Source organism: Saccopteryx leptura, chromosome 4 (genome assembly GCF_036850995.1).
Source record: "Saccopteryx leptura isolate mSacLep1 chromosome 4, mSacLep1_pri_phased_curated, whole genome shotgun sequence".
In the NCBI taxonomy this organism is placed as follows: Eukaryota; Metazoa; Chordata; class Mammalia; order Chiroptera; family Emballonuridae; genus Saccopteryx; species Saccopteryx leptura.
In genome coordinates, this window is record NC_089506.1 from 185,638,449 (window position 1) to 185,664,329 (window position 25,881).

Here is a 25,881-nt window from a genome sequence, read left to right on the forward strand (position 1 = left end):
GCCAATGGAATGTGAAGGATATTTATTGAATCTATAGGTTAGAAAAGCCTGTAGTAGATATGTAGAAACACTCTTTTATACTAGATAGAAAGAAGAAAGGTTATCCCTGGAAAACAGTTGTAGTCATCTGGCTACCAGAACAGTACCAAGCTTAGATAGAAGCTGGCATTATAAAGAAAGAACAGAGAGACACAAAGTTTTCAGTTACATTACTGGGTCTACTGGTTCAAGTTTTGCCTGAAACTAGCTAACTCAGTGTATTCTCTCTATTACTTAACCCAATTAGAGTTGGGCTTTTAGGTTTTGGACAACAAAATGGTAGTGAATGACACACTATTATCATTTTGTATAAAAATAGTTTTGTTCACAGTGGCAGACTATTAATCACCTACACAAAAGACACTATTCTTCCTTACAAGAAGCCAAATTTTATTCATAATTTAGTCTTATAATGTATTTTAGGGATCCTTTCCACCCACCCAAGAATGTTAATGGTTATAAGTCTTAACCAGTCATAGTGATTAATTCTATTTCATTGTTAAAGGCTACTTTAGGAATATGATATAACCATGGATGACATATATATATATATATATATATATATATATATATATATATATATATATATACAAATTCTGCTGTGATCCTCATGGAAGTTTTTCTAAATCTTAAGAAAGACAAGACTGCCTTAAGAGGCAGTGATGCAGTGGATAGAGTGTTGGCCTGGGATACTAAGGACCCAGGTTCAAAACCCTGAGGTCACCAGCTTGAGCATCGGCTCATCCAGCTTGAGCACAGGCTCCCAGCTTGAGCATGGATCATATACATGACACCATGGTTGCTGGCTTGAATCCCAAGGTCACTGGCTTAAGCAAGAGGTCACTGGCTCCACTGGAGACCACCCCCCATCAAGGTACATATGAGAAAGTAATGAATGAACAACTAAAGTGCCATGACTATGAGTTGATGTTTCTCATCTTTCTCCCTTCATATCTGTCTATCCCTTTCTCTCTCTCTCCTTCACTAAAAAAATAAAAATAATAAAAAAGACTTTTCTTTCTCTTTCTTCTTTTAGACAATGCCCTGTGAAGAATGAATATAGCCACCTCCACCTTACAAATAGAGATAAACAAGAGAATCTAACAGAAGCTAACCTGGCTTCCTTGAGCCACAGAAGGAGCTAAGCCTGGAATTTCCCAGACTTCACCATGTGCAATAATAAACTCTCTATTGTCTAAGTTGCTGATAGTCACATGTCCTGTCATTGGAGTTGAAATCACCCTGACTGATATATTCACAAACAATATTGATTCTTTGAGGTCAATTGCAAGCAAAAATCACCTTACTTGATTGATTAAACCTAATCTGGAGTCTTAAAAAAACAAACACTTTTACAATTTTAGGCACACTTTCAATTTGAAGGTTCAAGTGGTTGAAAGAATGGAATTGACCAATTAATACATAATGCAGATTAAATGTAAGTAATTCCTATATCTTAAACCAGAGACAAAATGAGAACGTGGCCTGCTGAAAGTTAATGTGCCCCTAAGCCTTTGTTTATCCAGGTGGTTAGAACCAGAAGACACTGGGAGGATCACCTTGGAAAGTAGCCAGAACAAATGCCCACAAGTCTTAATGGTAATCCACTGCCAATTCTTAAAATTCCTATTAGCTTAGCATTTTTCTAGTGTAAAAAAATGAATAATAGATAGAAGCAAAACAAAAATGAATGAGGCACCTGCCTGATGTTTTATTCTTTTAAAGCCAGGAACATTTCATAAACAATTCAGAAATGCTCAGTCTATGACCCCCATGGATACGCTATGACCCCAGATCAGGAGGACAAGACTTACATGGACTCACATTGATACCTGACAGTAGGAAGGGGTGGTGATGAGGTTGAAAAGTGGCCTACATATTTCAGACCCACTTGTATGCAAGGATTCTGGTATGATTGGTCATAATAATAGAAGCAAGATGTAAACATTTACTCTGCCTTGGCACTCCAAGAACTTGTTTAGTGATTGCTAAACAAGTTCTTAGGAAAATGATATAAAATTGGAGTTCTGTAAACATTCACTTCTTTTCTGACTTCACTTTTTTCCTGTCTTTTCCCTTGTCTTGTGATTAAAATAATGAAGGAGGGGGCTATGAAAAAAGGAAAACTATAGTTATGGAAGTTTTTGACATCTCTAAAAATTATAAATATTATTTTTCTAATATTTTTATAAGATGTCCAAAATACATGCAACAGAACTTCCCAGTGTAAGAATGAAAGCATTTTGCTGGGTATTTAACTAGTCTCCTAGATGATATTTTTGTGCTTCTCTAAAGTGCACTGGATTTAAGCCCAAGCTTAAAAATAACTTCTTTATCATTAGCTTTCATAATGTTCTCAAGGTATATCATTTATGTGGCAATGTATGTAACTAATGGGAAAACATCTATGAAAATTAATGTTTGTATCCAATTATCAGAAGATTTTCTAAATAAAGCTTGTTTGAGTTCCTTCTTGGGGAATTTCTCCATCACTTTTGAATTATCTTTTGTAATTTCAAGCTGAAATTTCATCTTAAAATTTCAAGAAGTATATAATCAAGCTGATAAAATTGGAATGGCGTCCCATTGGGAGGAGGAATTAAAAGGACTGTGTCCCACAAACTATGCTCAGGGCCAGCTTTTTATGCTGCCAATTTAACAACACAGCGGAGACATCCTTGGCCCCCATCCATCCCGGAGTCAGTTTTTTACTGTTGTCTTATCACTATAAAATTTAAACTAACAGCAAGTTACACAAAGAAAAAGTGAAAGAGTTAATAAAAACCAAGTTAGATACAAGTACTTGTATGGGAGGTGAGATTGATAAGCAGAATCTGTGTCCGTGGCCAATTTTGCTCAAGTGGGCCAGGGCCATCCCACTTTGATGTTTTCCTACCCACTTTCACACGTTCATACCCACTTCAACTCAGCTATTTCTGCTCATGCACTTAAACCAGTTTTACGTCTCCTTTTCTAAAACTTACTGTTCTCTTGGTCTTTTCTAAATCGAACCCCATAGGTTTCAAGAATAAATGTCCAAGTACTCAGGAGCCAAGTACTAACATAAAGCCTGTTAGTTTCTTACGACCATCTATTACCTTTTTATAACATGACTAAAGCCAAGGAAGAAAAACAAAGTGTGAGAGAGTCCTTAATACAGCGGTAGCCCAGAGGGATTAAGAATGTACTTTTTGAACAGGGGACAGAGGTGAAGGATGTTGCAGGAGCATATTGCCTAACCTAATGGGTGTGAAATCTAATAGATAAAGTTAAGAGTTTAAATCAGGGGTAGTCAATCTTTTTATATCTACTGCCCACTTTTGTATTTCTGTTAGTAGTAAAATTTTCTAACTGCTCACCAGTTCCACAGTAATGGTGATTTATAAAGTTGGGAAGTAACTTTACTTTATAAAATTTATAAAGCAGAGTTATAGCAAGTTAAAGCATATAATAATAATTACTTACCAAGTACATTATGTTGGATTTTCACTAAGTTTGGTAGAATAAATCCTTATAAAACAACTTACCATAGTTAAATCTATCTTTTTATTTATACTTTGGTTGCTCCACTACCGCCCACCATGAAAGCTGGAATGTCCACTAGTGGGCGGTAGGGACCAGGTTGACTACCACTGGTTTAAATCAACAGGACTTTGTGATCAAATAGATGGAAGAGCATGGAAGAACAAAGAAATCTAAAGTAACTCTCAGATTTCTGACTTTAGCAAGTAGATACATGATGATGCCATTGTACTCAGCTGTGTGGGGTGCTGGAAGGAGATCGCTTGTGGAGGTTAGAGAATGAGTTCAGTCTTGTACATAATGTATCTGAGATGTTTATGAGATATATCATTGCAGGGATCCAGGGCCCAGGGTTTAGGTCTATCTTAGAGTGATAAATGTGGGCATCATTTACATAAATAGATTGCAACCAAAGTCACAGGAGCTAACGAAATTACCTATGGAGAGAAAGAAGAAGTTTAAGACTAGGAATGTAGGGATATCCATGTAGTAATTGCTCTGAGAAGAAGCCACAAAATATGACCAAAGGAGTAGTCACAAAGTTTGGAGGAAAAGAGTGTCATATTACAGATGTCAAGGGAAAGGTGGTTTGTTTGTTTTTTTGTATTTTTCTGAAGCTGGAAACGGGGAGAGACAGTCAGACAGACTCCCGCATGTGCCCGACCGGGATCCACCCGGCACGCCCACCAGGGGCGATGCTCTGCCCACCAGGGGGCGATGCTCTGCCCCTCCGGGGCGTCGCTCTGCCGCGACCAGAGCCACTCTAGCACCTGGGGCAGAGGCCAAGGAGCCATCCCCAGCGCCCGGGCCATCTTTGCTCCAATGGAGCCTTGGCTGCGGGAGGGGAAGAGAGAGACAGAGAGGAAGGAGGGGGGGATGGAGAAGCAAATGGGCGCTTCTCCTATGTGCCCTGGCCAGGAATCAAACCCGGGTCCCCTGCACGCCAGGCTGACGCTCTACCACTGAGCCAACTGGCCAGGGCCGGGAAAGGTGTTTTAAGGAGGGCTATCAACAGTGGTAAATATTCAGAGGTCGTTCAAGATGATTCTGCCTACCATACCTCCTGATTTTTCAAGTACTTTCACAAGCTTGCTGAGAAATATGGATGAAGCCTTAAGACTTTTCACAACTTGATGTTTTACATAAGTAAAAATCTCAGTAATGAATTTCAGCGAGGTCATTCTCCAATGACAGAGTGTTCAACACTTGGAGAATTTGTTCTGGGTGATGTAAAGATCCCACTTGGCCAGGACTAGCAGGAGTTGATTCCATCATTTTAAATGTTCCAAGGCAAAATGAGTGAACAATCCAGATAAATTCTGTGTGATCCTTTCAACTGCTATTTTTAAAGAAAACATTATTCTGACACTTGTTAAAATGGTAAGAACACTTTATTCAGGACCATTGCAATAGGTGTCAAGATGATCACATTAGGAAAGAGAGGTTGGCTCAACTCTGAATATAACAAGAAAAAGTAAGGATTTACAGCCAAGGAGCAGAGTGGTGGGATGCTTAGATAGGAGATTGCTCAGAGGAGAAGGCAAGCCAAGGTGATCAGATATCATCTGAGGGGATGATGGAGGGTGAGAAGTTGGATCAGATATTGAGAATGATGATATAGCAAGAATGGGGGATTTGGTCTAAGGTGACTTAGCAAGATTCTTGCTAAAACTGGGTTCTTAGAGATTAGTAAAAATAATAATAATAATAATAAAATAAAAGCTCAGAGGAACCTGACTAAATTTTGATGAAGGAGAGTCTTTGTTACTATAGTATTGTTTTCAATGCATTACATCTTATGCACAGACCCCTAAATTCCGGCCAAGAAGTACTGAGTGTAGCCCTAGCACTCTATCTAGGGGACTCATAAAAATTCAGTGGTACCATCACTATCAATAGGACTAATCAAAAGGAAAAAATAAGAAACAGGGTAAGATTTAAGAAAGAGAAAGGGTGTGTTTTGAGGGATAGTTGCCCATGTCACTCAAAATTTGGCAAACAAAAATGAGTATGTAGTCGTGTCAAGTGAGCAAAATCAAAATGACCTGTAACCCCTCTTCACAAACCACATTCCCTTGCATGGGTTAAATAAGTAAATATTGATCAAAAATGATGGAACTCTTATCCCATCTTCCAGCTCACGTGCACACACACAAATTTCCATCGTCATTATCAAAAAATAACTAACCCTGCCAATAACCCTATTACTATTACGGTTATCATTTTATTTCTCAATGCCATACCATATCAGAAACTGTAATATCTTTTAAAAATTAGTTCAAATAAACTGAAGTAGCATTCCTCACTTTATATCCCTTGTGTAAGGAAGAAAAGCAGGGGACAGTCTCACCGTTAGACACTCTGCTGTGCCGTGCAGTCCAGTGATGTGAAAAATCTACTTTTATTCCTCCAGCTGACTTGAGTCCATACTGATTCCACATCAGATAAGCATAGAAATAGTCCCTTACCTAGCTTTTTCTTCCTTTCTCACAATCTCTTGGTCTTTCCTCTTGAATTTCCTGTTCTCCGACCAGGATCTATTTTTACCTTTTTGGCCTCTGGCCAGGCTGTCAGTCATTCTGTTCATTCATTATTCTCTTCAAAGGGGACTTTAGTTCCCACTAAAAGGGAGACGTTTCTAGAAGAGCTTCCAAAACAAAACAAAACAAAAAGAAAGTTTTTTCTGCTTCGATGGATTTTCTCTCAGCCTAACTCAGGTGAATTGTTATGCTAACAGTGTTTGTGTCATTTCTCAGCCTTGGCAAAGAACTACCAGAGAATAATAATCTGATGTGACCTGAGACCCTGTAGTGGACGAGAAGGAACCCTGCCCAGAGAGGGAGTTACGGGCTAAGTTACCCTGTTTTGTCCTGTCCTCCCCTAGTGGTGAGAACTGTTTTGCCCCAGTGGTGTAGCTAGAAGGTGGAAAACAGTCCTATATACAAGCCCTGTATTCATTTATTTATTTATTATGAAATATTTTTTATTGGGCCTGGATAAAGCATCGACCTGGAATGCTGAGGTTGCCAGTTTGAAACCCCTGACTTGCCGAGTCAAGGCACATATGAGAAGCAACTACTACGAGGTGATGCTTCCTGTTCCTCGCTCCTCTTTCTCTCTCTTTCTATCCTCTCTCTCTAAGATATTATTATTATTATTCATTAATTGATTTGAGGGAGACAGAGGAAGGGAGAGAGAAAGAGGGAAGCAGTCACTTGTTGTTTCACTTAGTTGTGCATTTACAGGTTGCTTCTGCGTGTGCCCTGACTGGGAATCAAACCCGCAACCTTGGTGTTTCAGTACAATGTTCTAAATGACTGAGCTAACCAGCCACTGTTGTTCGTTTATTTATATTCATCTTTGAAACATCCTCACTTGCTTTACCACACAAACAACTGTTCCCGCCTCTTGAGCTACTGCCAGGGTTTCACACATCCTTCTGTGACACTGTTCTTATCGGTCTTCTTGGACGTATTACCTCACACTAGCAGGCCTCGAGAAGAAAGGCCTTGATTCAGATCTGCAGAAAGAGATTTTCCTTCTCCTGGGCGGCAGTGACAGCTGGTAACCTCTCATGGAAGCTGGGAGTCACGTTGCTTCCACCCCAAGGCATGACCTCTGCCTTCCCCCACCCTTTTATTTTAGGAAAAAGAAGAGACTCTTCTTCAGGCCACTTGTGAGGACACGGGTCCAGCCATTCACTGGGAAACAGAAACAGAGGCATAAACAAAGACAAACCTGAAAGCATTCACCATTTTCTTTGGATATTCGGAAGATCATGTAACCAAGTTAGAACTGACAAGATGCTGAGGAGCTTTAAGCTAATTAGAGGAATGGGTGCAGGAAGGACCATTGATACCTTCAGACAGCAAGTAACATTGATAGGCCGATGCGATCCGTATCAGGTTACAAGGGAGACACAGGAGTGTATCAGTTGTGCTCTCTCTCCTGCTGTGTGGACTGCAGCGCCGTCAGGAAGAGGCTTGCCTGGCAGACTTCTGGCCTACCTTGTAGGATTTAGCCAGAAGCTTAGATCACTTTTACCTTATTATAGGTCAGCAGAAATTCAATTGCAAAAACCTAGCTGATCATCAGAATTACCTGGACAACTTGGTAAAAATATAGATTAGCAGACATCTCCTAGATTCACCCACGCAGAATTTCAGCAGTGGGGACTAGGATTCTTGTGTAAGTGAAGCTCTCAGATAGGCGCCAGCTTGGAGAACCATTTATAGAGCTCAGAGAATAGAAGTCCCAGATCTGGAAGAGAGCTATTCTATCTTATCCATTTTTCTATTTAAAAATAACTTAAACTCAGAGTTGTTGAGAGCAATGTTGTAAAATCACAACAATTCATTATTTGGAAAAAAAAAGCAGTATTGAAAACTATTGTGTAAATATATATATATATATATATATATATATATATATATATATATATATATGCCCGGTAAGGAAATCTAGGAACCAACCTAATGATACATTAATTCAAACCTTTGGGCCAGCCATTGCTGCAGTGATTTGTGTCACATATGGACTTAACTTCCTTTCATTTACTCTCTTAAAAAATGACACAATCAAAAGCTCTCTCCTCGTGGAGCTTTCAGGCTAGTGTGGGGCGAGAGAGACTACCAACAAGATAGAAAGAAAATGTAGAGGCCTCGGATACAGTATGTCAGCAAAAACAGAACTGGAAACAGGGTTTTGACAGGTTCAGCCATCAAAGTCCGGTTGAAATTGGAGGCAAGATGGCCAGAGAAGGTTTCACTGTGTGTGTGAAGGTGACTCGGGAGAGGAAAGACCTCAATTTATCAAGAGAGCTAGCCATGCTGTGTATCAGGACTACAATTATTCAGGCAGAGAAAACATCAGATACAAAAGCCCTGGTCAGTTCGGGGTGAGGATAGTGGGAATGTAGCTGAGTGAATGAGGAAAGGAGGGATAGGAGCCTTGCCTGGCTGGTAAAGGGAAGAAGATCGCACAGGACCTTGCAGTAGAAGTACTTGGGTTTTCAGTCTGGCCTGCACTGAGGAATCATGAGAGAATTTTGGACAAAAGGGTGTCAAGACCCAACTTATATTTTAATGGGACATCTCTGTTTTCTAAGTGTTTTTGCACCAGACTGAGGGGCAGCAGCAGAAGCTGGGTGACCAGATAGGAAGCTATTGCAATACTTCAGTGACTTGTGCTGGGTGAGAGAATGAACTGTTTCAGTAAATGTTCAGCATGAGCATCACAATGCTCATATGCCTCGAAGTGACAGAGGATGAGGCTTACAGTCCGCAGTTCCTTCCGTCTGCTTAGCTCCCACAGGTCTTATGGTGAGAGCATTCTACCACCTGCAGAGTGATGCTATTTACAGATGAGGGATTCTCATTCCCTCTGGTCTCTAAGCACCAAACAAGTCCTCAAAGCATCCACATCAGCCTGACCCCTCAGGCTGGGTCTGGGGACTGGTGAGAACATAGCTTCTGCTTGAGGCCCTATGAACTTGAAGCAACAAGTGCTTCCTACACAGTCTCTCTCATGCTTCTTGTTTTTTCTAAGTGTTTTTGCATCGAATGTTCTATAGGTTCTCTGATCTCATTGCTCCCCGGGACACTTTCTTCCCTGTGTAATTAGGGCTGTAGCCTTTCTTATCGTTGCACAGAAGTTCCCACCAAAGCACTTATTAAAGCAGGTATGTTTAAGCTCTTAGGTATGAGGCTGTTGGGCTGTTGCTAGGCACAAATATATGTTTGCTCTAATCTGCCACTGCACCTTGAATTTTTCCTCTAAAACATAATCCTGTTATAAGAAGGTCATCATTATAAAGTGGAAAGTTTTGTGGGACATATGGAAAATTCCTAGCAAATATCTCACTCTATTTTCATTCTTTTAACTACCAAACTTATTTGCCAATTAAATCTGTTCTTATAATGCTGCTTGACTTTTCCAAATCCATGAACACCTGCCAACTTCAGATGTATTCTAAGTCTTCACAGCATTAGTAGAAAGAAATCGAAAACCCTTCTAATTCAGTCACTTGGCACTAGAGAGACTGGTCTCTATACAAATAAAAACATTGAAGGAGGAGGATAGAGAAACCTTCAAGAAGTAAACCTCATCTGATTTTCAAGAGGTAAAATATTTGAACTATAAGAATTAAAAAAATCAGCCTGACCAGGTGGTGGCGCAGTGGATAGAGCATCGGACTGGGATGCAGAGGACTCAGGTTCGAGACCCTGAGGTTGCCAGCTTGAGTGTGGGCTCATCTGGTTTGAGCAAAGCTCACCAGCTTGGACCCAAGGTCACTGGCTCGAGCAAGGGGTTACTTGGTCTGCTGAAGGCCCGCAGTCAAGGCACATATGAGAAAGCAATCAATGAACAACTAAGGTGTCACAACGAAAAACTGATGATTGATGCTTCTCATCTCTCTTCGTTCCTGTCTGTCTGTCCCTATCTATACCTCTCTGACTCTCTCTGTCTCTGTAAAAAAATAAAAATAAATAAGAATTTTAAAAATCAGTAAATCATCAATTCCAGAGATTTACTATTCTCAAATGTTCACTGTAAAAACTCTCAAGGATAGAAAACTAGGAAGCATTTCGTGGTCATGTTTTTTATGCTAGTAGTGAGAGGGATATAATGACAAGGATGTGCCTTTCCAAGTCCAAGTATGGCAACAGTTGAAACTGGACTCCCTTTGTGGTTACTGAGAAATATACACAGCTTTCAAAATCAACATGTAGGTGAGTCAGAGTGATGGGCATTTGTACAGAGCAGGAAGCTGACATAGTCTTTTAGGCCAAACAGTAATCCTGACTGGCTCTGGCAGAATGAGGTATTTAATCACCTCACCCGTAAAAGTCTTTCTTCTTGAGTAAATAGTTGGCAACCTTAGTCATTAGCTTGAAAGGCAGAGAAAAAAGTAAGCATTCACCAGTGAGTACCCAGCAGAGGTATTTGTTTAGGTTCAACCCTAAATGTCCTGTAGGGCCTAGCTCAGGGCCTCTTGCCTCTTCCTGCACAACTTGAGAGCTGTGTCTGTAGGAGGCACCACATCTGATTCATTCTCTGTATGTCCCTGTGTGTAATACTGAATAAATGAATGAAAAAGATGACCTTGAAGGAAACCTGCAACCCAACTGGGAAGAAGGGTGCTTCCCATTGGTAGAGATAGCAGAAACTGGATCAGTGGTTCTCAGCATTTCTCTGCTCAGTGAGCACTTCCGAGTGGTGGCATAATGAAGGGATCAAAAGTGGAACACCCCTGGCCTTGGCCGGTTGGCTCAGCGGTAGAGCGTCGGCCTGGCGTGCGGGGGACCCGGGTTCGATTCCCGGCCAGGGCACATAGGGGAAGCGCCCATTTGCTTCTCCACCCCCAACCCCTCCTTCCTCTCTGTCTCTCTCTTCCCCTCCTGCAGCCAAGGCTCCATTGGAGCAAGGATGGCCCGGGTGCTGGGGATGGCTCCTTGGCCTCTGCCCCAGGTGCTAGAGTGGCTCTGGTCACAACAGAGCGACGCCCCGGAGGGGCAGAGCATCGCCCCCTGGTGGGCAGAGTGTAGCCCCTGGTGGGCGTGCCGGGTGGATCCCGGTCGGGCGCATGCGGGAGTCTGTCTGACTGTCTCTCCCCGTTTCCAGCTTCAGAAAAAAAAAAAAAAAAGTGGAACACCCCTTTTTAGAAAAGAAAAATTTAGAAAATATTTTAAAAGCTTTCCAGCCATTCACTGGGCCACCGTTCAGTACTATATCACTCTTTACACAAAACACCAACTTCCTGGATTCCCCAGGCAATGTTTTCAAGTTTCATTGTAAGTCTTTAAACCAATATCTCCACCACATTTCCTTTCTCTGATTAGCAAACTCTCCTCCCAGGCTGTCCAGCCACCCGTGGGTAGCTCTGCAATGGCAAAATGCAAATCTCACTCACTGATTACAATTGGCAGCTGACCTATGAAGAGATTGAGGGACACCAGTGTCGGAGAGCCGCTCACTTGGAAAATCATCAGTTAGGGATGTTGTAGATATAACTCCTGTATAGGTGAGACTGGGCCACTTACAAAATGCACATCCCAACTCCAAGTTTCTAAGCTATTCCTTCAACTATAGTTACCTCTGCTGTTAACTATTCAACCATTTTTGACATAACGCTCGTGTGGCACTTTGCCAAGAGCACGAAGGTGTTGAGGGTATAAAGGAGGAGAAGCTGGACGTGGTCAAAGGCAAACGCTACAGTTTCTGCCAGGCTTTCTGCCCGTCGAGGCTAACATGGAACTGAGCAGAACCTGGCCTAGCGTGGGCAGAAGGCTCCATTGTCCTCTTCCTGTACCTTTCTAAACCTGCATCTCTCTCCCACCCCTCCCCATCTCCTCCTCACTGTGCTCCGAAGCCCTCATTCTCACTCCTGGAGGTAAAAAGAGAAGAAATCATGAAAAAATGGTGTGTGCTGGTAAAACCCTCCACAACAGTAGCAATTTGAATGAGTCCATATCCTGACTGTGGCTAATCAAATTTGTCCCCTCTCTCTGGCAGATAAAAAGAATTTCTCTTGTCTCTGGTTCTCCTTGAGCCTCTAGCTGAGGAGTTACACTTGAGATGATCTGTTCAGATGACAAAAACCTCATACGTCAAATTAGCCATGGCCTTGGCAAGGCTATCTAGCTGCTAGGGAAAACCTAGGAAAGACCACAGGTGTTTGAGGTCTGAGGACATGTAACACCGTCAGGACCTTCACTACCCACATCCCTTCCAGATTAGGGAGCCTGGACTAGGAGACAGCAGGTCATGAGAAGGTTAATGGTAGACTCCAGGCAACTGTGGCCTTGAGTTATCTCCAATACAAAGAGGATGTGAGACCCCTGGAATTCCCCACTTTGTTGAAGAGTTTAAAGCACTTTTTGATATTTGTTATGTGTTTAGAAACAGGATAGAGGTATTGTTGTCTCATGTGTAAAGAGGTCATTCAATAGTAAAATGTACTTATATGAGAAATTTCTTTTTTGGTATAGATATTCTTTTTTTTTTTTTTTTTTTTTTTTTTGTATTTTTTTTTTCTGAAGCTGGAAACGGGGAGAGACAGTCAGACAGACTCCCGCATGTGCCCGACCGGGATCCACCCGGCACGCCCACCAGGGGCGATGCTCTGCCCACCAGGGGGCCCCTCCGGGGGCGTCGCTCTGCCGCGACCAGAGCCACTCTAGCACCTGGGGCAGAGGCCAAGGAGCCATCCCCAGGGCCCGGGCCATCTTTGCTCCAATGGAGCCTTGGCTGCAGGAGGGGAAGAGAGAGACGGGGGGGGGGGGGGGGGGGGGGGGGCGGTGGAGAAGCAAATGGGCGCTTCTCCTATGTGCCCTGGCCGGGAATCGAACCCGGGTCCCCCACACGCCAGGCCGATGCTCTACCGCTGAGCCAACCGGCCAGGGCTAAAGCACTTTTTGATATTTGTTATGTGTTTAGAAACAGGATAGAGATATTGTTGTCTCATGTGTAAAGAGGTCATTCAATAGTAAAATGTACTTATATGAGAAATTTCTTTTTTGATATAGATATTCTTTAACTTATCTCCTTATCATTGTTCTCATTTAATACATAAAAACAATTCAGTAGGAATCAGAGGCCTCATGTCTTCTTTCCTTTTCTAAGCTCCATGTGTTGTATGGGGACAGCGAGAAACAGATGTTTTTGCCACACAATTAAGTAGCCAAATTAAGGAGTCTTTCTTTTAAAGCCGGCAACTGCAAGGAGCCCTAAGTCATTCAAATCATGAGGCCCCAAACTGTGTTTAAAAGACAGAATCACATAGTGGTTGGGGTATGGGAAGGAGGGGGAGCCCAGCGAGGCATGGTGCAAAAGCAATAAAACATATTCATTAATTTTGCTAACAAGCTTATTAAATCTGACTGTCTTGCTACAATGTTTATCGATAGGATCAATTTAAAGGAAAAATATTTCTACACACTAAGACTATAAACTTTGAAGATGATAACACAGTAGTGATAAATTTTCGCATGCTTAACAAAACCATTTCTAAATATTCTAGGATGTATGACCCACCCCGACACCTCTGCAGTTTGGCGAAACTAACTTCAAGGCCAGGGGTAGGGAGCTTTAGACCTAAGTAAGTTGTGGGGTTATTTAGAATTTAAGATAGAAAAGAAGCTAAATAAAGTTACTTATGCTAACAGCCTTTTTTTTCTATATTTCATCTGTTCCTTCTCTACTCCTTTCCCAATTATCTTCGCCCTGTGCAGCAGCCTGAATGGTGCCCACTCCCATATTTATGTGCTGTATTCCTAAGCCCCAGTGTAGTAGTATTAGGAAACGGTGCCTGTTGGAGTTAATTAAGTTTAAATAAGATCAGGAGAATGAGGCCCTCTGAATAAGATTAGTGCCCCTATAAGAAGGAACATTAGAGAGCTTGTGGTCTCTCTCTCTGCCATGTGAGGATACAATGATCTTGGACTTCCAGCCTCTAGAACTCTAAAAAAAATAATAATTTCTATTGTTTAAACCACCCCGATGGTGGCTTGATACCATCTAGCAGCCGGAGCTGACCAAGATACCCGGCCTTTCTTTTTCTACGGCTACTCTCTTCTGAGAGGGCAGAGACAGACATGTAGACCTGGTACCTGCAATGCCTGTGTAATGCCACCCTGCTGCGTTTTCGCCCCGTTATCATTAGAACTAGGCGGACAAACTATTCAGCTATATTGCGTTATAAAAAAATAATAACTTTTCGACTAATTTGCCTTCTGGAGTGGCACTAAACTTCTTTCTTCATTGTGCAAATTGGTAGAGATAACTTTTCCTAAAAGGAAGGGTAAAGCTGGGGAAAGAAAAGACTGAAGGAGAGGCCAGAGAGAGAGAGAGGAAGGTGACAGACAGGCACATACAAGGCGAGAGGCACCTGCTGCACCTCTGTTCCCGAGCCTCGCCGGCCCAGGCTTCTCCAGCCTGCACACCATTCCTCCCCAGGGCCTCTTGCTGCCACTCCTATCTTTCCCTCTCTCTCCTATTGAAATGCACTTCAGCCCATCAGAACCCATTCTCCCAAGCCCAGATTACCATACCTCCACCTTCTGGAGGCCAGTGCTCCTTCCTCCCAAATAACAGTTGTGCATGTTAACTAGAGCCATCTACCGGGAACACATCCACCTGGGTTTCAGGGAGTGCTCATCTAAAAGGAGACTCTGGGGCAGGCATGGCCAACAGTTTTAGACCCCAGGCTAGATTAGAAAAAACTTTTTTCATGGGCTGGATGAAATATATTAAAATTAAAAAATGTTAAATATGCCTGACCTGTGGTGGCGCAGTGGATAAAGCGTCGACCTGGAAATGCTGAGGTCACTGGTTCAAAACCCTGGGCTTGCCTGGTCAAGGCACATATGGGAGTTGATGCTTCCAGCTCCTCCCCCACTTCTCTCTCTCTGTCTCTCTCTCCTCTCTCTCTCCCTTTCTGTCTCTCTCTCTCCTTTTCTCTCTCCTCTCTAAAATGAGTTTAAAAAAATTTTTAAAAAAAGAAATCTTTAAAAAAAGTGTTAAATACAAAAACGATTCGTTTAAGTAAACAAAATTTTATTATGTAATTTGTTTATGAATAAATGTAAGTAATTTAGTACAACAAATTAACAAAAACACTAATGTGACGTGTTGAGGCGCTTTGCATCACCTATTATTTTTTTAATATCTGGCTCTATACTTGTAGTAGCTATTCTTAACACAGCCTCCAAATGTAAATCATTCAATCTTGATCTTGTACTTTTATTTAGATTCATTAAAGAAAAAGTTTGTTCCCAAATATAAGTTGAGCTGAAGATTACTAAATATTCCTTGGCAAGCTTTTTTAAATTTCCATATTTTCCATTATTCAATTGCTTATAAAAATTGCACAGATGAGTAAAAAAGTTATAAATCTTTATAATGGATTTTTTTTTTTAAATAAAGAAGTATCGTGCCCTGGCCGGTTGGCTCAGCGGCAGAGCGTCGGCCTGGTGTGCGGGGGACCCGGGTTCGATTCCCGGCCAGAGCACATAGGAGAAGCGCCCATTTGCTTCTCTACCCCCACCCCCTCCTTCCTCTCTGTCTCTCTCTTCCCCTCCCACAGCCAAGGCTCCATTGGAGCAAAGATGGCCCGGGCGCTGGGGATGGCTCCTTGGCCTCTGCCCCAGGCGCTAGAGTGGCTCTGGTCACGGCAGAGCGACGCCCCGGAGGGGCAGAGCATCGCCCCCTGGTGGGCAGAGCGTTGCCCCTGGTGGGTGTGCCAGGTGGATCCCGGTCAGGCGCATGCGGGAGTCTGTCTGACTGTCTCTCCTCGTTTCCAGCTTCAGAAAAATACAAAAAAAAAAAAAAAAAAAAAGAAGTATCATGAATCCATTCAACCAATTATTGGAAGTTAACCCTAGATTAGTCACACACAGAATTCTTTTCTGCATATCACTATCTTCTTAAATATCTCGATTTCCAATAATCAAAGACGCTTCCTCTTCTGAGTAGTTGAGATTTTAACTTTCATTGTTGTACAATGGTTAGATATCATAGTTTATGTATAACGATTTAAAAGTACCATTTATTTCATTTCATTTCCACAGTGTGTCATGCGGAGAATATTAAAAATTTAATCACAGGCCATGTAAATTCATTACGCTGGCCGGATCCAGCCCGCGGGCTGTATGTTGGCCATGCCTGCTCTGGGTGAAAAGGGGGAAGGGATTGAGAAGTGCAGATTGGTAGTTTCAGAATAGTCATGGGGATGTGAAGGTCAGCATAGGAAATATACAGTTGTCCCTCGTCATATCATGGCTCACTTTTCGCGTTCTCACCGTATCACAGATTTTTAAATTGTATATACAGTGGTACCTTGAGATACGAACAGACCAACATACAAATTTTTTTCAGATACGAACTGCGACTTGGTCCATATTTTTGTTCGAGATCTGAGCAAAATTCCGAGATATGAGTCGTGATTCTAGTTCGCTAGAATCTAGTTCCAACATGCCACTAGTTGGCATGTTGGCGCACGGGTCTAGTATCGGCAGTTTGATATACGAGTTGACTGACTTATGAGCTCGGTTACAGAATGAATTAAATTCGTATCTCAAGGTACCACTGTATCTAATTTTGTATTGTGGATTTGTTGCTTTATCGTGGGATTTTGTGGTATATAGATTTTTTTTTATTTATTTATTCTTTTTTTTAGAAAGGAGAGGGAGAGACAGAGAGACAGAGAGAAAGAGGAGAGACAGAGAGAAAGAAGGGGGGAGGAGCAGGAAGCATCAACTCCCATATGTGCCTTGACCAGGCAAGCCCAGGGTTTCGAACCGGCGACCTCAGCATTTCCAGGTCGATGCTTTATCCACTGCGCCACCACAGGTCAGGCTAGATATTTTTATATATTTATTATTTTAATTATTTTTGTGGTAAAATTAAAAATTTTCTAGCCTAAAATTTGAAAACTTAAAAAATATAAAAAATATTAATTAAAACATATTAAAAGAATATTAAATCAAAATAAAGCCTTAAAATATATATAAATAATAAAATAAATATAAGGTCGCTACTTCGCGGATTTTCGCCTATTGTGGGTGGGGGGTTCTGGAACCAAACCCCCAAAATAGATGAAGGACAACTGTAGTCAATAGTATCATAATTACTATGCATAGTGCCAGTTGGGTACTAGAAATACCGCAGAACATCCTGTAAAGTATATGACTGTCTAACCACTATGCTGTACACCTGAAATTAATACAAAACAATATTGAATGTAAGCTGTAATTGAAAAAAATTTTGTAAAAACCTTTAAAATAAAAATAAATAAATAAAAGGAGCCACAAATATTTTAAATGCTTTAGTAGCCACATTTTTTTAAAGTGAGTAAAAGCAAATGAGTGGAAGTAATCTTCACTCATTTAGTTCAAAATGTATTTTAACACCATAGATCCCAAACATTATCATTTTCAGACATAATTCTTAAAATTTACTGAGATATTTCACATTTTTTTTCAAACGAAGTCTTCTAAATCAAATATGCACATCTTAATTACAGCACATCTCAGTCCAGACTAGCCACATGCAGTTGGCTCCTGGTCACCTGTGACTAGGGGCTGCCATATTGGACAGCACAGCTCTGGCCTGATAAAAGGAGAGGTGAGGCCTTGGCACACCAGCAGCAGAGGGGGGCCTACTGCCATATGGTCTCCTGTCCTGGGCCTAAAAGCACAAACTAAATGCTCCTTTGAGATCTAAGATCTTGTTCATTGCTTTTAAAAGATGCACTCAAACCACCAGCTGTTTAAGTATTATTGTTAAAATTTCAAATAGTCAGAACAAAAATTTCTCCATGGATTCTGCAAAGCTAGTATTTTGCTAATAATAATTTCTAAGAGCAGAGAATAAGCTGATCTCTCAACACTTTTGTGAAGCCGGAAGCACCCTGTGTGTTGTGTAGTTCGATACAGGGCTTTTACCTTGTGCTCCTATTGGCTGAGAAATGGGTGATTACCTTCCTGCATGGACTATCCCAGCAAAGCCATCCCATTGTTAGCAGGTACACAATAGTAGCAGGCTTCTGTATTCTGGACTAACAGTGCAGCTATGGGGTTTGTTTTCACTGGGATTTGAGTAAAAGTTGAACCTCCAATTATAGCAATTAACTGTGAAGACCATGCGTCAGATTTATCTATATTCTATTGGTTCAATTGTTCCTATAACTGTACCCAAGCTCTGATGTCCCTTCTAATGGCTGAAACCTGTCTTTTATATAACTCAGAAAAATAATTATAATGGTGGAAATGTCAAGATGAGAGTGGTAAGAAAGAGGGTATTGCTAAAGTGTAATAGGATGAGGTTTGCTGTAAGCAGCTGAATTTTTTGATGGTCTATTGAGATTTGTTTTCAAGAATTTCCTGCTGCCAACCACTAAACTTTCATCTATTTGTTAGAACCTTTCTCTACCTCCTTAATCAGGACTTTGTCTTTATTTGGGGATTAACTGACAGAAATTGATAAAGGATAAACTTTTATGTCCCAAAAGTAGTTGTGATTTTGATTAAGAAATGCTAAAAGGCCTTCAGACCTAAAAGAAATGAATCTTTATGGGAGATCCCATGCTAATAGAGTTTTTTTCTAGATCACCTCAAATTATACCCTGCCAACTCTAAAGAAACTAGTCTTTTCTTATTACCACTTCTCCCAGAAGGGGCAATGACCTTTTTTCCCCCATCGAATTAAAATTCAAACAGGAGCATATTTCTACTTGACTGTAGCTCTTGTGAAAGATTCTTAGAAAAGGAAGAACATGCAACTTGGGATGGTTTTTGTTTTTAGATTGGATTTTCAAGGACAGCCCATTCCCATGGTTAATTGGAAGTTAAATGCATGTCAAAAAGAGTTGGCAAAGGCTGATTCTCTCCCCTCTCCAGAGGCTTCCAAGTCCTTTTTTCAAGAACACCCAGAAGCTTTTCCCTCACTGGATCCAGATTCTATTCTCAGTCTATCTGACCAGATGATGCAACATCTGTGTTGTCTTTTAAGAACGTGAGAAATGAAGTGTTTCATCTTCCCTCTTTTTCAGTTCTGGGAAATTCAATGAAAACGGCTCAGACTTTCATTTTTCCTGTTAGCTTTAGAAGACAGCTCACCAGAAGAGTCCTCTGGTGGTCTCCCGACGGTGGAAGACAGCAATCAAAAAATTAGCCTGAGTATGGAGTTGTCGACCCAGGTTTCTCTTCAGCCTGAGAAGATAACAGCTGGAAGAAGTCTTAGAGGAAAAGGAAAGAAAGATTCAATCGCTGGAAGCTGGGGGGGTGGGGGGAGAGTCATCCTTTCCCAGAGGTCAAAGACTCTCCAGAATGTTTACAAGAAGCCCCAGTTTTCTTTAATACTAGCATTACTCCTCTGGGCTCTGAAGAGGATATGTAAAAATTCCCAGTTATAAATGAATGAATGAATGAATGAATGTATGTTTATTGTTAGCAAGGTGAAGTCCAGAATCCAAGTAATCTCCTCATTGGTGATCTCAAGTTCAAATTCACGGGTTTGAATATATCTTAGAATGTTTATATAGGAAAGCATCCCCAAAAAATGTATTCAGAAGCAAACACTGTTTCCCCTGTAGAAGTCAGTAGTCCTGTAATCCACTCAGCTATAGAATACCATGATTTCCAGTATCAGTGGGAGAGGGAGAACCACCAAACTAGACGGATAGTCAAAGAACTCAGCATCATCCTCTTACCAGAGGTTTGTCACACTGCGAGGGAGGGGTGGCATCAATCCCATGTTAGTGTATAGCTGAACGGTGAACAGAAAGCCATTGTGGAGGGCCAGCTTCCAGCTGGGGGACGTGAGGGTTCTGAAGAGCAGACACATTGCCGCAGACTGGATCGCCATGAGGTCTGTCCTTCCTTGTTCCCAAGAGTTTGTATTTGTTTATAGCATGCATTTAATTAACATTTAGTGAGGATAGAACTGAAATAAAACCAAAGCAATCAAAAGAAACAAATAACGGATGAATCAGAGTGACAGTCCTTTGGGAAAATTGTCCTGGGACAACATCTTCTTGGGAAAACACAAGATGCTTTTTTTTTTTTCCTTCTTAGGAGCAAGATTAAGACCAAAGTAAAACACACTGCTCTGTTCCGATTGTACCAAAAAGTTGTGAACAGCACAAAATGATGTCAGAGGATGGGCAAAGGAAAGCTACCCTGTAAGCAATGGGATGGAATGAATCATATTTCTTGCCCATGTATCTTCCTTAAATGAACTATTTTCCACCAAAAGAGAGCAGCTAGGCACTAACTTTAAGGAAGACTTTGGTACCTAATTTTCCTGTCCTAATAGAGCATGACTCAGGTGAATAGGACTAGCTTTCCCATAAGTCAAAGTGTATTTGTTGTTACTTCTCAATTTAATTCAAGCACTCATTCAAATTTAATTCAAATACTCATTAAAACTCCTCTATCTACCAGGCACTCTAACAGATGTTAGAAATATCATAGTAAGCATGAGTATCACAACTTTTATCATTCAGGGGTTCATAGAAACACAAATGTCTCCTTAAAAGTGAGGGTGGTTGTAATGAGAGATGAGAAACGGAGGAGGAACGTGGGGGTGGACATGGGTAAACCTGATTAGCACTGCAATAATAGAGGTTCTCAAATTTACTAAGCATGGCTGATCAGTAAGAATGCATCTTCCTGGGCTCAGCTGCACAGCTCGGGAATACACATTTTCACAAATACGTGTGGCATTTCTGATGAATGTAATCCAGGAATCGCATCTTAAAGCACATGGTTTAGGGCTGGCTTCAAGCAGAGCTGTCACATTTTTGTTCCCAGGTTAAAAAACTATCTCCAGAAGGAAACTCATGCCTTGAAAACCAGGGTGAGGAGTATTCTATAGTCTGTAATTAGTTTATAGTCTGATTATACATCCTGACTATCTACAAAACAAAGATTCTAAACCTGACTCTTTTTTTAAGGAAGTAATTGAGCTTTGGACTCAAAATAAGCTTCCAATATTAACTCTAGATAAAGTGACCAATCATCCTCCTTTAGGGAGGACAGTCCTTCTTTTGTAAGTTCCATCTTCCCTCGAAAAGTGTCTCCCTACATGTCATCCTTTTTGATATTGGAAAATTAATCTGTAAATGTCCATATTCCGTAGATGCAGAGTCGACCCATTGCATGTGATGTGACGTATTTGTATCTAAATGAGTACTTTTTTCTTACAATTATTATTAAAAATTAATAGGCATGTAAGCATAATTATAATATAAAATATTACACATTTTTTAATATGCATTTATCATATTATAGTGTATTATTGTTGTAATGAATAAAATGTTTCTTTTATTTACAATATTGTTTTCTTCAATTTATTTTTGTCCTCCTTTTCATTGTAAAAAAGTTGGTCACCTTACTCTGGAGGGTCACTTAAAAAAATGAGTTAGGCCAGTAGGTTCTATTTTCATACAAGTCTAGAATCTTCCCATATTTGTTTATAACCTCAGAGTTTCACCTGAAACTGCAAGTATGTACAGGTGCAGTCCATTATCAGAAAGGGAATCAATGTACAACTTCCTGATCACAAATACACACCAAGCCCAGAAAGTGACTCAAAGCACTTACCCAATAGAAACATTTTTGTGGAATCTACTTCAGCCCCAACAAAATCCACTTCAGAAATCCCTTCTCTCTGGTCCTTCCTTTCCCCTTACTCAAATCCTATAATCACCTTTCTCTGACACAAGCTAGGTCTCCTCATTCCAGGCCTGAAGTTTTTTTACCCATTGCCTCTCATGGTAAGGCTGAAGGTTAGCATGTCTTTACTGTGTATTTCTGTGAAGAAGCTTTAAATCTTCCAGTGTGTTAAAAGTGAGCTGTCTCCAAGGCAAACTCTATAATTTTGATGTGTTATTTTGATAATAAAGTCTCCATCACTTTATTTTACCAAAGATTATCTTAATCCCATGAAATACTGAGGATGAGCTAGGTGGAAAGTAGGGAGGGAGAGAAACAAAAAATTTTATTACATCCCAGACAGGGTGATGGTAACTCTAGATCGATTTCCCCCACTCATGTCCTGGCTGGCTGTCATCAGGAAAGTAGCGAAGATTAAATAACAGGCAGAGCTGGAGCTGCTGTTAATAATTAATGGAACCTGTCACCTCTAAATAGCCAAGAATCAGCCATTGAAGAAGAAAGCCTCAAGTGTCATATTACCCTGCAAAGTTATCTTTACAAGAAGCTGACTTCTTGACTCAGGTCTAGGTTATCTCCAAATCGGAAGTGGGAAGGAGCTTCGGCCCAAATGTGGATAAACTAATCTCTGTTAGCGACACCTTGATAATAAAAATTCTTTCAATATCCAGGTTTTATTAAGGTTGATGGGGTGGTAAGAAGGGGTGTTACTGGACTCTACGGAATTTCTAAGTGGACAATTTCACATTCCCAGTCAAACATTTATGCCATTGTATGGCCCCCAAAGTTTATTTTCATTTTCTACCATTTTTCCATAGAATTGAAGAGTAAGCTTCCAGTCATTGTGCTAAAGGCCTGATTTAGATACACTAACAATCAGATTATAGCCCATACTATAAGTCAGGGGTCTGGAATCTTTTGGGCTGAGAGAGCCATGAATGCCACATATTTTAAAATGTAATTCCATGAGAGCTATACAAGATGTTTAACACTAAATACAAGTAAATGTGTGCATTTTATGTAAGACCAACACTTTTAAAATACAATAAGTCTCTGAATTCTTTTTAATAATGTTGTTATGCTATTGCTAACCAATGATGAATAAAGTACTTCTTACCATTAATGCGACCTCTGGTGCTGCATGATTTTGCTGATGGCTTTGTAGTCTGGTTGATACGTGGTGAGGTTAAGCTTCATGCAGGCGTTGAGACTTCCATTCATTAAACGTGATCGTAGGTTGGTCTTAACGTTCTTTAGATGTGAGAAAGACTGCTCACATGCATACGTCGAGCCAAACATTATCAGTACAGCAATACTCACACGCTGCAATGTGTGGTACGTGACGGGAAGCACATTCCAAGTTTTGACAATCAGCTGGTCCACGGGTTGAAGTTTTTTCATTTCTCCCACTTGTGTTTGCTCACCAACTCTGCTTGCTGTCGTGCAAGTCTTTCCAAATCTTCATTCAGTGACTTGAACTTATTCACCCACATATCTGAGGCCTTCAGGTCAGCAGCTTGTAGCTCAAAATCTCTGACGGAGACACCGGGGATATAACTCAGGTCGGCACTGTCCACTGCACACTTGTGTGGATGGGTGATGAACTTAAAAAGACGAGAGCACTCATGAAATTCTCCAAAGTGCACTTTGAATGACTGCAGGAGATTAGATGTGAAGCCTGCTAGCTGCTGGAAATCAATATGTTGAGCAGGGTCACTTGCTGTGCATGCATCTTTAAACTCTCCCAGCTTTTCAAAGTGTAGTAAATGACTTGTTTCAATGTCATCGATGAAGAGTTCCAGCTTGTTTTCAAATGCAAATACTGCTTGTTGAAGGGATAAGACTGTATTTCCAAAGCTTTGCATTTTCACATTGAGCTGGCTCAGATGTTCAGTCATGTCTATGAGATAGTAGAACTTCAGGAGCCACTCAGTGTTAGCTAACTCAGGATGCTCAATGTTTTTCATTTCAAGAAAAGTCTGGATTTCACTCAGACAAGCCGCGAAATGGCTGAGCACCTTCCCTCTTGACAACCAATGCACATTGTTGTGCAGAAGCAGACCAGGATAATTATTCCCAACTTCATCCATCAGTGTCTTAAACTGGTGATCATTTAAAGCTTGGGCAACAATCAAGTTGACCACCCGAATGACCAGCAACATCACCTCACCAAGTTGCTCGCCACACATCTGAGCACAAAGGGCCTCCTGATGTAGGATGCAGTGAAAACTTAAGATGGTTCTCTTTTCATGTTCGTGAAGAAGCTCTATGAATCCTCTGTTTTTCCCCACCATGCACAGAGCACCATCAGTACACACCGAAATAAGTTTATCCATTGGTAGATTTTTTCTTTAGTGAACTCAGTGAAAGACTTGAATAAATCCTCCCCTCTTGTTGTCTCTTTCATAGGCAAAACAGCAAGACTTTCCTCACGTAGTGTGTCACCGACAGCATAACTTGCAATCACGCTGAACTAGGATAAATGGCTTACATCTGTTGACTCATTTAAAGCCAGAGAAAAGAATGGTGCTGCATTTATGTCCTTCACTTGTGTTGCCTCAATTTGATTTGCCATCATGATGGTACGATCGTGAACAGTTCTTGCCAACAGAGGCATGCCTTTTATTTGTTTGATTATCTTGTCTTTATCCGAAAAATCGTCAAAAAGTTCATTGGCAACATCAAGCATGAATGTTTTGGCATACTCCCCATCTGTGAATGGCTTTCCATTTCTCACAACTGCTAAAGTACCAGCAAAGCTAGCCAAATTCCAGTCACCTTGTTGGGTCCAAACACAGAGTTGCTGCTGACTAGCTTGCACTCTGCACAGTAGCTCTTGACATGCTTTCTTCCTGCTGTCACCCGCTGGATATTTCGATGCAAATGTAGTATGGCGTGTGTCGAAGTGCCACTTTATATTTGACCATTTCTTCTATGCAATTTTATCATGGCATATTAGACACACTGCAGAACCTGCTCTCTCCACAAAGGCGAATTCCTCTGTCCATTCCTGCTGAAAAGTATGATACTTCTCATCTTTTTTTCTTTTAGCCATCTTCTTCATCAAAAGGGTTTCTGCAATTAGCTAGCAGACTACTTGATTAAAATAAGGGAAGTTTACTTCCTGACCTCACAACAACCCATGTACATTATGCATTATCCAATAAAAATTTGATGTTATCCCGGAGGACAGCTGTGATTGGCTCCAGCCACCCGCAACCATGAACATGAGCAGTAGGAAATGAATGGATTGTAATACATGAGACTTTTATATTTTTAATGTTACTATTTTTTTTATTAAAGATTTGTCTGCGAGCCAGATGCAGCCATCAAAAGAGCCACATCTGGCTCACGAGCCATAGGTTCCTGACCCCTGCTATAAGTCAATGTCTCATTTTCTCAGGAACAAGCTGGGTTGTTGAAGTAGTCTACTGATCTTTAAAATATCTGGTATAAATATCACAAAGCAACTAGTATGCTGATGACCCTATTTCTTAATAAAAAAAATTTTGGCAAATCATCAGGTTATTTTTTTAGTTCAAAAATAACTTGAAACCCAGAAAAATAAAATATTTAGTAAATAACTCTAGCCATTCTCTAATAGTCTCAAAATATTTAAAGAAATATATGCATAGTTTTAATCTCCCTTTTCTCCAGTGTAAAGCCAGAAGCCGGGGCTACCATCACAGCAGCCTGGCCCATGCAGGTTCGCATTGGATTCGGACAGTCGGTAGAGAAACAACGGAGCCACAAACTGGTGGGCCATAGTCTTTAATTCTAGCTTGCACCCGGCGGGCAAGTAAAAACACACACTGGGCTCCAAAACCCAATCACATTCAGTGCTCACAAAGCCACTGACTTATCCGAGTTTCCTAGAATCAAAGGTTTCTAGCTCACCAGCCTTATTCTCCTCAGTTCCCCATCTCCTTCCTTATCCCAGATACAAACTCTACACAAACTGGCATCTCACTCAGCACTCCGTCATCTTGGCTTCTTCTTCTCTCCTCCACGTGGCCTCCTTCTGCTCTCTGCTCTGCTCCCTCTGCTCTCTCATGCTAATCATCCAGGAACCAAGAGCAAGCTCCCGCTCCATCCCCATTTTATAGTGCAGAAATTCAAACTCTTAATCCAATATACAAAATAG

The 25,881-nt window shown here is 41.0% G+C and overlaps 1 protein-coding gene across 1 annotated transcript in view; it reads left to right on the forward strand.

Annotated features, from left to right (window-relative positions):
* The window catches only part of CCDC192 (coiled-coil domain containing 192), a 214,532-nt gene extending 195,074 nt beyond the window's left edge, over positions 1-19,458 (forward strand). The window contains 3 exon segments of the mRNA XM_066383649.1: positions 19,167-19,281; positions 19,283-19,340; positions 19,342-19,458. Coding sequence (XP_066239746.1) covers positions 19,167-19,281; positions 19,283-19,340; positions 19,342-19,458 — 290 coding nt within the window.
* The last annotated feature ends 6,423 nt before the right edge of the window (positions 19,459-25,881 follow it).